Source organism: Neospora caninum, chromosome X (assembly GCF_000208865.1).
Source record: "Neospora caninum Liverpool complete genome, chromosome X".
Lineage (NCBI taxonomy): Eukaryota > Apicomplexa > Conoidasida > Eucoccidiorida > Sarcocystidae > Neospora > Neospora caninum.
Window position 1 is genome coordinate 893,500 of NC_018396.1, and position 13,341 is coordinate 906,840.

The 13,341-nt window shown below is 59.1% G+C and overlaps 2 protein-coding genes across 2 annotated transcripts; one reads left to right on the forward strand and one right to left on the reverse strand.

Annotated features, from left to right (window-relative positions):
• Positions 1-217: 217 nt before the first annotated feature.
• Positions 218-6,727, forward strand: NCLIV_045850 (conserved hypothetical protein; the record flags this gene model as incomplete). The annotated part of the gene is made up of 1 exon (XM_003884135.1): positions 218-6,727. The coding sequence occupies one exon, from the start codon at positions 218-220 to the stop codon at positions 6,725-6,727; it is 6,510 nt and encodes a 2,169-aa protein (XP_003884184.1).
• Positions 6,728-9,097: 2,370 nt separating this feature from the next.
• On the reverse strand, positions 9,098-11,581 carry NCLIV_045860 (hypothetical protein; the record flags this gene model as incomplete). The annotated part of the gene is made up of 3 exons (XM_003884136.1): positions 9,098-10,104; positions 10,425-10,620; positions 11,432-11,581. 3 exons carry the CDS (start codon positions 11,579-11,581, stop codon positions 9,098-9,100), a joined length of 1,353 nt encoding a protein of 450 aa, XP_003884185.1.
• Positions 11,582-13,341: the final 1,760 nt, after the last annotated feature.

Below are 13,341 nucleotides of genomic sequence, written 5' to 3' on the forward strand. Positions count from 1 at the left end.
GCAAAGAGGCGAGAAGATGAACGGCTGTCGGTGTCGCCTGTCTCCGGGCTGCGCGGTCCCGCAGCCGCGGCGCGGTAAGCAGACGAGCAACGCCAATCTCCTTTTACTGTGGCGTGAGGCGGGAAGACAGCGGCAAAGTGGAAGCAAGAAAGACGGGGCAGAGCGGTGGCTCTGGCGTCGCCTCGCCGCGCGTCTCCCACGGAGAATGTCGCCGTCAATGGACTCAATAGGGATGGTTCCCAGTCACATAACGGACACCGAAACCTCTCCATTGTTCCGCTCTCATTCGCTGTGCTCTTCCACGTCTGCATGGGGGCCAGATTTTTCGTTCCGTGGGGCGACACACCACCCGGATCTGGGGCGTGTGTACAGCCAACAAGGTGCCCACAGCAGAAGCCTCGGTTGTGTTGCAGGCGACCGCTGGGCACTCTTAGGCGACGACCGCGATTTTCCGCGTTTAGGTCTCTTCCCATCCACGCCTTCGACCCAGTTCTGTTCTCCTCCGGCGAGCAGCGACGATTTCTGCAAGAGCCTGTTCGGTGGCCAGGCGTGCGGCCTCCAAACATTGAGAGGTTGTCGGAGTCTCAGCTCGACCTCTCAACCTGCGTTTCGACAAAGACAGCGCGCGCCACGAGCTTTGTCGCCCGCCCTCCCTGGCGGGGCTTCCCGTAGAACACGAGAGGGCCGCGAAAGACAGGCTGCGAGTGTGTTCGAAGAGCTCACGGCCGATGACGGCAGCGGCAGCGTCGACAGACAGACAGAAAGGCGAGGAAAGCCCCCAGGGTCGGCCGATCCAGCACGAGGAAATGCGACGCCCAACAAGTGGCGCGCGCCGGACGCGGTCTCTGAAGCGCGTCGAGACAAGGAGCGATCGTTCGAGGGTCGAGCTGAGCCGCGTGCTCCGCTCTCCCCTCAGGCCTTCCCCAAGGGCGTCGCTCGCAGACATGCATCCCCAGAGTGTCCATCGCTTGCTCCTGCCTCCTCCCGTCCCTCTCGCGGCGCCGCCCCTCGCACATCCCATTCCTCTGCTTCCTCTGCTTCGTCGACTTCCTCTGCTGTCTCTGCCTCATCGCCTTCGGCTTCTCGCCGCGATCCTGCGTCGTGTTTCGCCGAGCCACACGAGTTTTGTGGCCTCGTCAAACTCGCGAGGAAAGCGGCGACGGAGGCTGCGTCGCTCGCGCGCCTGTCTGGAGAGACTCGCCGCCAGCGAGAAGCGGACGTGTCTCTCCTGTGGAGACAGCTGGAAAGGCAGGCCCTCGGCGAGGGTCTTCTTCCTCTCGAGTTTCTCGCGCCGGCCGAGCTCTCGCTGCTCCTCAGTTGGTGTGCGCGGGGCGGCTTCTTTTCGCCTCCTCTTTTTCTGAAAGTCGCCGAAATCGCGGCACCTCAACTTCCGCTCTGGCCGGCCAGAGATGTCCAAACGCTTCTTCTCGCAGCCGAGCGCTTTGTGGCTGCCTCCGCCGCGCGAGAAGACAAAGGAGCCGACGGAGACGGGAGCTCACGGCGCGGAGGCGGACGGTCGCGCCAATCGGACGAGCACCGCCACACAAGAGAAACGGAACTTTGCCGTTCCTCGTCTAATCTTGCCCATTCCCCTCCAGCTGTTTCTGCTTCTGTGTCTTCTCCGTCCTCTGTGTCTCTGTCGTTGTGTGGAAAAGAGCGAGACGCGCCAGCTTCGGTGCGCGTTGGCCGTCTGTTGTTCACTGCGGGGCTTCAACATCTGTTGAGTCACCTGCCTGCCTATCGGCCCCGGCACCTGCGGAACATGTTTGACGTCGTGATTGCTCACGAAGCTCTCCTCGCTCACGACGCCTTCGACGCTCTCCGAGGCGTTCCCGTCGCGGGCGCACAGAACGCGGGTCCTGCGGCAACTTCCGGTGTATATACACCGGAAGAGAAAACCCAGGGGTCGGCGACGTCGCCGGCGAAGGAGTGCGGGAGAGCGAAGGAAGAGGCAGCGGGGAGGCGAGAGCTGGAAGCGGAAAGAACGGAGACCCTGGCAAGCGCTCGCGGCCAGCGAGACCGGAGAGCAGAGGGCCTTAAGCCGGAACTCGAGGAGCGGCTAGACGCCGGCACATTCGCCCAGTGGGAGACGCATCCCACCTGCGTATCGAGTGCGGGTGTCTCGGGTGAAACTTCCCGGCAGTCTGCTTCCTCCCTTCGGCTGCCGTTCCGCCTTGCAAACGAAGTTGCAGCTCGCGCCCATCTCCTCTCCCCCGCTACTCTCTGCGAGACGGCGTTCTTCTTCTTCACTCTCGCCTCACGAAGCAAATCTTCCCTGCCTCTCTCCCACGACGCGTCTTCTCCGTTTCGCGCGTCGCCGTGCTCGTCGCTGTCTTCCCGGTCGTCTTCTGCCCCCCAAGACCTCTCTCATTCATCTCCGTATCCTCCCTCTTTATCTTCCTCATCTCCCTATGTGTCTTCGTCTCCTTTGTCTTCGTCGTCTTTGTCTTCTTCACTTTCCGATCTCGCTGCGGAAGTTGCCGCGCTCGTAGGTCACCGGCTTCTGCGCCTCTCAGCCTCAGCACCGCGGCCCCTGACAGGCGAGGGGGAGGCCGAAAAGGGGCGAGAGGGCGCCGGTCTCGGAGACGCGCGGACTGTCCTGCTTTCGCCTGCTGCGCTCTTGAGGCTTCCCGCGGAAGACGTCGCGCGACCACGGAGAAAAGGTCGTCTCTCTGCAGAGGCCTTCGCCTTGCCCGCATCTCTTGAGCCGCACCGCACTGCGTCCGGAAGCGCCGGGGCCGCGCGCAGCCGGCCCGACAGTCTCGCTCGAGATGGCGAGCTTTGCTCAGAGACCGCCGAGGAGCTTCACCCTATAGACGGCGAGACGTATGCGAAGGCTGCACACGTGTTTTGTCGACTCGCGGATGCCGCGGAGAAGGCGAGTGAGGGTGGCAGGCAGTGGAAAGCGGAAAAGCTCGATGAGACAAAACATTTCTGGAGAGGTTTTCTCCGTTCCTGGCTCCTTCCCCACTTGCACGCGGCGCTGGCGGAACACCACAGCCAGGCGCGCCTTCTTCTCCAAACCCATCAACGGGCGCTCCCGTCTTCTCTCGATTCTCCCCTCTCATCTCTCTCGGTATCGGCGCCAGGCTCCTCGCCCACTGGTCTCTCAGCTTCCGCCTCTTCGCGGCCGCTTCCTTTCTCCCCGACCTACCTCGGGATGCTTGCCAACGCCCTCACCTTCTGCCCCTTCGCTGCCGCGCTCAACCCGCCTTCCTCAGATGCTTCCTCGCTCTCGCCCGCTTCGGCGTCGCCCGATTCGTCTTCGCTTCTCGCCCTGGTCTGGCGCGAGTTGCTGAGCGTCCCGACGCTGCGCGTGGCCTCGCAGGAGTTTCCGCTGCGGCCGCTGGCGCTGACAGCGGCGGCGGCGGCTCGCTGCGGGGCGCTGCGGGAGCAGGAGAGAGTGGGCGTTTTCGAGGAGATTCTGGACCCCGTGTTGAGGTGCCTTGAACGGGAGGCGGACGCGGAAGGGCCGGCGAGACACGCCGAGAAGCAGGCGAAGAAAGGAAAGAAGGCGAAGAACGTCAGCGCAGCCCCCGGGCTCCCTGAGAAACTGCTGGCAGATGCGTATGCGGCGGTATTTGCGAATTCCCCTTCTTCTTCGGCCTTCTTTTTAACGAATCCTGGACTTTCCCGCCTCTTCGATCTCTTGTGTCGACGCGTGGAAAGCAGACTCGACGACGTGCCTTTGGACATTCTGGTGTACACCCTCCGGGCCTTCTCCAGTGTCTACGTGGGGCTCGGCTCTCTTCCCCAGTTGCACGCACCTTCCCGTCCCTCCGCCCCTGCCTCTCGTCCGGCGCCGTCTGCCGTTTGGCCGCGGGGCCCTGGAGGCGCATCGCCTGTGCCTGCCGCGTGGCTCTCTCAGCTCCAGGACGAGCTCGTTGCGCTCTTTCAGCGCGCCTGCAACACCCGCCTCAGAGCGGCCTTCCTCCCTTCGAGCGCGTCTCCACATCCACTTGCCTTGGGCGCTTCGCGTGCTTCTGCTTACGGCCTGTCGTCGGACTGCGTGAACGCCATTCTCGCCGCATGCACGCGTTTCGGGAAAGTCCCCGTCGATCTCGTCTGCGCAATCAACAAAGACCTGACGGGGTTCGCCGCGATTCCGACCGTGCCCCGTCCTTACGCGTCAGGCAGCGCCAACCCAGTGACTCTTTTTCGAGATGGACACGCGCAGCAGGTCGCGTGGGCTCGACGCGCTGTCCTTCCGGCCCTCGCGCCAGAGCCCGTACCTCTCAGCCACGTCTTAACGGCTCTCTCGGCACTTTCGCGCCTTCCGTTTGGTCGGCGATTCTCGCCACAGTGGGATGCCCTCGAACACACGCTCGTTTCGTACCTGGCGCAGCCGTTTCCTTCCTCTGCTTCTCCACCGTCTTCTTCTCCGTCTTCGTCGTGTGGTTCTCATTTCTCCCTCTATTTTTCGGCGAGTGTCTCGTCTTCGATTTCAGGCGCGTCACCCCTTCTCTCTCTTGGGGATTTTGCGCGAGTGTTCCAAACTTACGCGTTCGCTCTCAGGGAACCCCCCGTCGCGCTCCTGGCGGCGCTCCCTCCCGTGCTGGGTCCGCAGACTGCAAAGTTTCTCGAAGAGCGCGGAGCTGAGCGAGACGCCACGGACGGCGACCAGCTGGCGGGGGCAGACGGGAAAAGAGGCGACGCAATCGAGGGGATGAAAGAGGGTTTTTGCAGCGTTCACAGGGAAGCAGCCCGCGACGGAGCGCGACTGACGAGAAACGAACGCAGCGATGACACGGAAACAGACAGCGCAGACGCAGAGACGCGCGAACCACACGCGAGGGAGGGAAGAGATGAAAGAGAGGCAAACCCCACACGGCCCCCTGGCGAACCTTGCGCGCCAGAAGAGAGGCAGTGTCGAGGACCGCTAAGACCAGGCGCCAGTGGGGAAACCAGCCCCTCTGGTTCCGCGGAAGACTCCAGCGCTGCGGATGGCGAGACGACGCTCGAAATGGTGTGTATGTACACCCGAAAGACTCTGGCGAGTCTCGTCCGCCTAGACTCGCACACGCGCGGGGTGCCGAGGCCGACCCCCGGAACGCGGGCGTGCGGGGAAGGCGGTGAAGGTGGCGACGGGCACGGCCGACAGCGTGTTTCCGAAACCGAGTACAAGCTGGACGAAGACGCTTTCTGGAAACTGACAGAACACACACTGGATGCATTCATGAGGCTCGTCTCCCTGCCGTTCTCCTCTGGGCACCTACCAGCTTCCGGTGTACGCCGAGCCGGTCTGCAGGGACGCGTGTTGACAGCCTCAGCGTCCAGCGCTTCACGCGTGTCGAGGTTCCGTCCTGTCTCTCCACCCGTGCCTTCTCCCGTTCCGCCCTCTCCTTCAGCTGCTCTGTCTCCGCCTGACGACGCTTGCTCTTCCTTCGCTGCCCCTGCTGTCTCGGCTTTCCAAGCCGACACCCGCCGGCTGGCTTCAGCGCAGTGGAGTCTCGAGCGGGTTCGAAACCTCTGGCTCCCCCACGGAGTCAATACACTCGCCGACGCCGCCTCCTGCGCGACGCTGGTCCTCTACCCACCTGTCTTCTTCTCGGCGTTGCGCTGGTGGCGAACTCTGTGTGCTCTGGAGAGAGCGGAGCGCGCGTGGGAAGATGCGCAGCCGAGCCAGCATCCGACAGACGGCAGCGAGAGCGGGAGGGGAGATCGTCACGAGGACGTAGAGCTGACAGCGAAGGCGAGCGCGGAGGCGAGAGCGGAGGTGACAGGTCGGGCCGTACTCGAGGGCGACGGAGAACGCGGAAACGAAGCTCGGGGAGAAGGAGAGGGGGGAGGCAAAGGCGCACCGCTGGTGGTGTGTCAGTCGCCCACAAATGGACAAGCAAGTAGTCCTTCCTCATCTCCTAAGCATTCAGAGTTGGCGACGCATCCCTCTTCTCCCTCTTCTTCGTCTCTCTCAGCATGTGTCGAGTCTCCGGCGCCCTCGGCTCCTGCTGGTTCCGCGGCTTCCAGCCCTCCGTGGATCTCCGTTGCGTCCTCGCCTTCCACATTTCGTTTGCGAGAAGTGGACCATGTTCGAACCGCGCGTTTCCTCTGTTGCATTGTCACGGGGAGTTTCGACTTTTTGCTTCCCCTAGATAGTGCCTTAGAGCAGCCGCGGGCTTCTCGTGCGACCGCTGATTCTTTTTCTTGTTCCTTGTCTTCTCCGTCTTCTTCCTCTTCGTGTTCCTCTCAGCGCGTCGCGCAGCTGCTGTCGCTGATGGAGAAGGAGGACGTCCTGCTTCTGGAGTTTCTCCGCGTGGCGGCACAAGCCGTCCGCGAAAGTGAGACTCGGCGGAGGAAGTCCTCAAGCGAAGGCGAGAACGAGCGGTGGACAGACACCCCAGTCACGCGACGAGACGCCTCGAGCTTCTGCGGACGCGGCAAGGGCGATGCGGCCAACTCAACATGCGCGTTCTTCGAAGACGGCGACAGCCTGTGTCAAATGCGTCGAGACCACTATGCCGACGCACGAGAGCCAGGCACCAGCCTCACAGGAGAAGAGACAGAACGCAAGCCGGTGCCGTCCCTGCACTTCCACGACGAGAAAGAAGAGGCGCGAAACCCCCCTCTGAAGATGCAGACCAGCATCGTCGAGACTGTCGAGGAAATTGCGCTTCTCGGCTGGGAGGCCGAGCGCGACTTCGTGATTCACCAGGAGGTTCAAAGCATGCTCTTCACCATTGACATTCTCCTCATTCCCCGAAAGCCGTCGTCCGGAGCGCTTCTCTAGAGGGAGCGTTCCGAACAGTTTCGGTGGTGTACCTCCACCGTGTGGAACGCTACCCACGTCTGTTCTATTGACAACTGCTCTCCTCGCTGAAAGGTCAGGGAATGGAAAGTCGCAAGAGGTGTATTTACACTTCCGTGTGTCTGTCGTACTTCGTGGCTCGACGGTCTGCAGTCTCTGGGAAGCGCCTGTGTTGAGATGTGTGCCTGTGCGTGCTGGCAAGGTGTGCGCGCGTTTTGCAATGTACATCGTTGCATATACACATGTATAAATTTATAGGTATTATATACATGTATATAAATATGCTGGTGGAGCTCTGCGGTTGTGTGGATTCGTTCCGAGTCACCAAGCAACAGGATCGTCATACTGAGTTCGATTACGCGGTGTGAAAGGAGGCGTTCGTGGAGATTATTTAGATTGTCTGCATTCACATAGGAGTCGGCCACAGGGGTGCGGTAGGCGAACGCATTCGGCTCTGCCGGAGCGCATGGACGACGAGGGGCGGCAAGAGGGGTGCAAAAACCGACAGAACGGATTTACGAGGGACGCAAAAAGACAAAAATCCGAAATTGCCTCCGTGCCTTGAACGACTTGCCCTTCAACCCTCCCGAGTGCGAGCGCCGCACTGGAAGATACCTCGCAGTACATACACGGGTGCTGGGTGTACCGACACCCGTAGCGCCGTAAGCACCCTTGCTGAAGTGTGCCTACATCTCCCCCTGAGTACGTACACCTCGACTTCACTCAGTCACATGAAAACTTGTCCGCAGACGCAAGAAGACAGATGCGAATTGTACAAGGATGTGGGTGGAGCTTCTGCACTGTCGATCTTGTACATGAGGAGTTTCGAGTTTCTCTCGATTGGAAGGAGAAAACATACTCCTGAATGACAGCTCAAGAGCCTTTGTCTTAGCCGGAAACGTGGGCTTGTGAAGGGATCGACAGGAAAAAAAGGACACAAAACCTCCACAGGACCGCTGTGCCCGGGCCACAAAGAAAAACCCATCCCGAATGAGAACGCAGCTGACTTCTCTCTGGAGCGCCGCGGCCAGTGTGTCCAATCAGAGTATGAGAGGGAGAATATCTTGCAGGCCTGCTTCTCTCCACATAAAGCCTGCGCCAAGATACAAAACGAAGCAGTGGAATTGACGAGCTTGAAGAAGAATGCGACACGTGGGCTGAAGCCCGTTCTCAGCACTTTCAGAGTACATACACCTGAAAAAACCGATGTTTCAAGCTCCCACCAGAGGAGACAAAAAAATTCTGGTAGGACATAAGTGGGAATATCCCTAGTAAAAATGACTTGCAGAGGACGAAGCCTGCTTTCTCACTCTTCATCCATGGAGCTTGCCTGCCTCATCCCCTCTACATCCTTTCGCTACCAACCTCCTCGCGCAGAGGGACACTCGCGCCCTCGTCGCGCTCTCCCCTTCCTTTTCCCTTACTCATCTCCCGGTCTCCCACTCTTCCTCACCTCCCGTGTTTACACAAGAGCCGAACGGAACCGGAACGCCTGCCTCCCGTATCGCGCCATTGCGCGTCCTTTCCTCGCAAACGAATGTATATATATATATATATATATAAGAATAAGTACTATATATATGCAGTAAGTCTTTACATCGCCATGCATACACCCCTGTGCACGCGTAAACCACTGCCATGCCGTGCACCGGGGGAACCATCGTCATCTCCCGCTTGACGGCTTTCGGTTGCCACGCAAATGATTCCACTTTTGTCGCCTCTCCTTCGTGAATCACATGCGGCAGTCCGAATCGTACAGAACCATCTCGGCAGGCGCCGAGGTGCGGGGCGCCGCCGCGGGATCGATGCGAGTCTGGACACTCGGCAACAGAGAACAAGACCAAGCGTCTTCCCCAAAGACAGCGCTTTACTCACACACTGCTCAAAATCCACGCTTTCTTCTCTTGGCTCTACCGAACTCCGAAAACGCTCCTTCCGAAGCGTATACCGTACGCGCGGGGCCGCGCCGCGCCCCCTCTCCTCGCCGGGTTCCCCGAGCCAAGGAGCAAACTCAATACAGAGAAACTCGTCCCAGAACATGCAAGTCCGCCAGCGAGAGATTTGTCATCCGCTCATCTCCACGACCCCACCCGTTCCGTCGCTTCCTGTCCATCTGTGCGCGCGATACGCTCTCACAAGGCCTACTTTTGTTCCAAGAGACTGGACAGACATTTGTTCATTCGACTCTGTTCCTCCACCACCGCGCCACACACCTTGCGTTGACGCTTTGGAACCTCTTCCGCGAACCGTGCCATCATCGCTGAAAATCGTATGCCCACCTCGACAGACGCCCTCCAGCGTTTACGCTCGACAGACACTGCGCTGGCCTCTGCGTCGCTCTCGGCGCCAGTTTTAGATCGGCACTTTCTGGTCCCTGTCGGCCATATCTTCGAAATCGTTTGCGTAGTCTTTTCTGCGGATTCTGTAGGGCGCAGCTGAGGTCGCAGTCGAGGCGCCAGCGGCTCTGCCGCCTCCCTCGTTCTCGACTTGGTTTTGCATGAACTCGTCTTCGTCGTCGTTGTCTTCCCCGAAGAAGTCGGGCGGGACGTAGGCGAACTGGACGCCAGGGGCGTGCTCGAGGTAGCCGAGGTTGGAGAGGACGCGCGTTTTGATTTTCTCGAGGTGTTCAGGGGAGTTCGAGTTCGGGATCGACGACGGCGTGAGATGTAGTTGGAAGTCAGGCGCATAGTAGTCGTAGTAATCGTTCAAAGGCACGTGCGGAGACATCTCGCGGTGTCGGTCGAGAACCACGCCCGTCTCGTACGCCCAGCACCTGGCGACGTTCCGAATGGTGTACCCGCCACCGCCGAGGACGAGCAGCGGAATGTCCAGGGACTTCACGAACGCGACGCACGCAGCGTGGCCCTTGATGGTCAAGTTGAACTTGCCGAGCCGGTCCCCCGTCAGACTGTCGGCGCCGCACTGGAGCACGATCGCGCCCGGCCGGTACACGTCGACGCACTTGGTGATCACCGGCTTAAACAGAGCGACGAAGGAGTCGTCGTCCATCCCGTCGTTCAGCGGGACGTTCACCGCGTAGTATTTCCCCTGGCTGGCACCCACGTCGGTCACGTCGCCGGTTCCCGGGAAAAAGTCTCCGAATTTGTGGAAGGAGACAGTCATTACGCGGTGCGACACGTAGAACGCCTCCTCGACGCCGTCGCCGTGGTGGATGTCGATGTCGATGTACATCACCCGGGCGTGGTACTTCAGCAGCTCGAGAATCCCCAAAACGATGTCGTTGATGTAGCAGAAACCGGAGGCTTCCGAGCGTTTTGCGTGGTGCAGCCCACCAGACCAGTTCACGCAAATGTCTGCCTGGTGGTGATTCAACTTCTTCGCTGCATCGATCGACGCGCCTACACACAAATCCAGAAGCGTGACAAACGCCCCAACCCGTGAAGAGAAAGACGGGCGACGCGACCGACGCACGACGCAGGCGCCTTGACGGCCGCGAGCGGAGCACGGCCGGCGCCAGACAAGACGACGCCGCACACGCCTTTGGGTTTAAAGTGTATGTACACTGGTGGACCTCATGGGGAACCTGTGCCCTTCCGTAGGGGGTGAGACGGAACGTGGGGTCGGTCGAAAGCGCTGTTCGCTCCCTCATTTTTTTCCAATGCCCACCGCAGCACACCTGTTGACACGAAACCGAGACGACGCGGAAGCCTGGACATACCTGCACATGCTTGCTGGAAGGTGAAGAGGCCGTCGAAGACGGGGCAGTCCGTGGCCTCGCCCACATTGAAGTTTTTGAGTTGGAGAGAAAATTCCTTGTAGTTCTCAGGAGACACAGACGAGAGAAAGGAGATGTAGTCGCTGGAGTGAAACAGGCACAGCTCGGGCTCGATCGACTTGTGGGGTCTGTACACTTCCTGCACGAGCACGGGACACCGGCAGAGGGGAAAAACAGACCTGTGTTCCAGCACGTCCCAGACACGATTTGTGAAGGAATCTCTGGCAAGAAAAAAATAAAAGACATCAAGCGAAACAGAGATTGCGCGACATCAACCGGCCGTTGCGCCGAGCCAGGTCTGTGCCTGGGAAGACGTTCACGTGCGGTGACCCTTCCTCTAGTTGAGCGGCGGCGTCGACACGGGGACGTCAACAGCGTAACAAAAAGAGTGTCGCAGAGTCCCGCCATCAGATTTTCACTTCCTCAACAAAGTCTCTTGAGCTATCCATGCTTATCTCGATTCTCTGAGCTGTCGGTGGGAAACGCGGCGCGCGCCGAAAGACAACGGGATGAGAAATGGGACACGGGCCATGGACTGTTTTTTGTTCAGTGACGCGGGCTGCCTGATGTGTCGTGGCGCACAGCTTAAAGCCGCACAGACACATATCCTGAAAAGTGTCGCACCCGCCGGCCAAAACAGCACTGCGGCGTCGTCGCTTCGTCGTCGGTCCTTCTTCGAAGAAGAGGGCACACAGCGATTCGGCGCCCTCTGTGTGGATGGACCGTTCTCCGTTTTCTTTTCACTCGCTGGCGGGCATGCAAAAAAGGCGACTGTACGGGGTCTGTATCTGTATCTCTCTTCCTCTCTGACTATATCTCTCTCCCTCTCTATCTCTATATCTCTCCACCTCTCCGTCGTCCCGCACGAACACAGTGAAGGCTGGCGAGACACGGAGAGCACCCGCAGGGGCTGACCGTTTTCTGTCACGAAATCGGTCCGCTCTGCTTACCATATGCTTGTACAGATCGTAGGAGAGAACAAGTGCATGCGCCATGCGAATTCGCTGAGGCTTCATTGGATGCCCGGGGCCATAGTAGTAGCTCCCGATGTCCGGGTCGTAGAAGTACGCGACGCGCTTGCGCAGCGGACTGAGCGCCATGGCGGAAACTGGAAAAAGAGCGACGAGGGGGACGAGCGAGATCACCGCTGGAAAGGCAAGAGTCAAGCATTGGAAGGCGCGCGCGGCACGAAAGGTCAGACACGTTCCCAGAGAAGGCAGAACTGCTGCGCGTTTCAGCTTCTCAGCAGAAAAAGGGGGAACACTCTCGTGCGGCAAAGAAGTCGCATATATAGACCAGCGGCGAGGGGGCCGGGCAAGCGATCAGGTCAGAGCGGCACTGAAGGGTTTCGAAAAACGCCCAGAAACACAGGCGGAGTCACGCGAATCTCGGCGATACTGGCACACGACAAGTGTATATATGTGAGCACCCCCCGCGGAATGCCACGTCGTGACTCTGGAATGTGCACAGGACGTAGAACAGGGGAATCGCATACGTAATACCTCTTTTTCGTAGCTACAATCCGCGGTGCGCATCTGGAGAAAGGTATGAACAGCTGGAGAAGGAGGCAGAAGGCGTGGAGGGCAAAGAAGCCGCTCGTTTTCAGCTGCCGCACGAGAGGCTGGCCACGCGCCTGCGTGTGCCCGAAACTGCATGCGTTTTGAAGTTGCAGCCAACACGGCGCCCGCTTGCCGGAAGGATTTTGTTGCGCACAGAGGGCGACACCGGCATGGAGACAGTGGAAATTGTTTAGTTGGCTGAAGCTGCGCTTCTCTTTTTGTCACTCAGTCTTCTTGTAAGATCCAATGCTGTTCAAATGCTTTCCACCACGGTAATCTCCCAGGCGAGGAGACATAACGGGCGTCCAGGCGGACGCGCGTTGAATTGGCTACGTCGCGCTCGTGAGCAGCACGCGCGAAGCACCAAGCTCTTGATTCAGTGCAGCTGTTGTAGATCCTAGAACGATAATGATGTTTTACGTGAAATCCTGGATGGTGGCTTCGTAGCACTCCTCCTGGGAACTCTTGGGTGTGCGGCTGCCGCGACGACTAACGGAAAACCGTCGCCGCCTGCACCATCTTTTTGTCCCGTGGGTGACCTGGACGTCCGTTTTTAAGCAACCCACACGACTCCCGTCCTGTAGATCATCTCGAGTGCTGTAGTGCCTCCTCTCTCGAGGGCGCAGCGATCGGAAGCGTTGCCCTACAGCTGTTTACCCGAAGTTTATCACATGCAAATGTAATACCAAGATACTTATCACGCATGAGAAAGGAGACGACCCGATTAAAAATGAGGCGCCAAACAAGTGCCGCCGGACGGCTCCTCGGCAATAGGCGTTACAAATTTTTTAAGGCGGGCTTTTACTTCATCTGCAGCCCTGCAGGAAAGCCCTTTCACGCGCACGTCTGTTACAGATACACTGCCTACCTTTATTCGGATTCCCTTGAATGTTGGACCCTCACGGACCAACACGAAGATCCTCAGAAAACGAGGGAAAGCCCTGACTAGAAACAACGTACAAAGCATGACTCTTCTCTCCGACACCTTTCTCATTCACCAATTCACTTCCTGATAATAAACGTCCCCCTTTCTTCTGTTCGCTAGTGATTTTGTTTGCAAGTGGCGTACCGCCACGGACTAAGGGGGCGCTCCTGGCACCAGGTAGCGAAACTCCAAACGCACGGAAAAGAGCGTGCACTCATCCGGAGTCATCTTCACTGCCCCGCCGTACTGTCCCTGAATCAAGCCTTTCCCCAAAACGAATTGTCAGTTTGCTTTTGCTACACAGCAGTGATGGCTGTATGAGATCAAGCGTTCGCGTGCTGCCTTGTAACTATTGGCTGTCTCAATGTCTTAAACC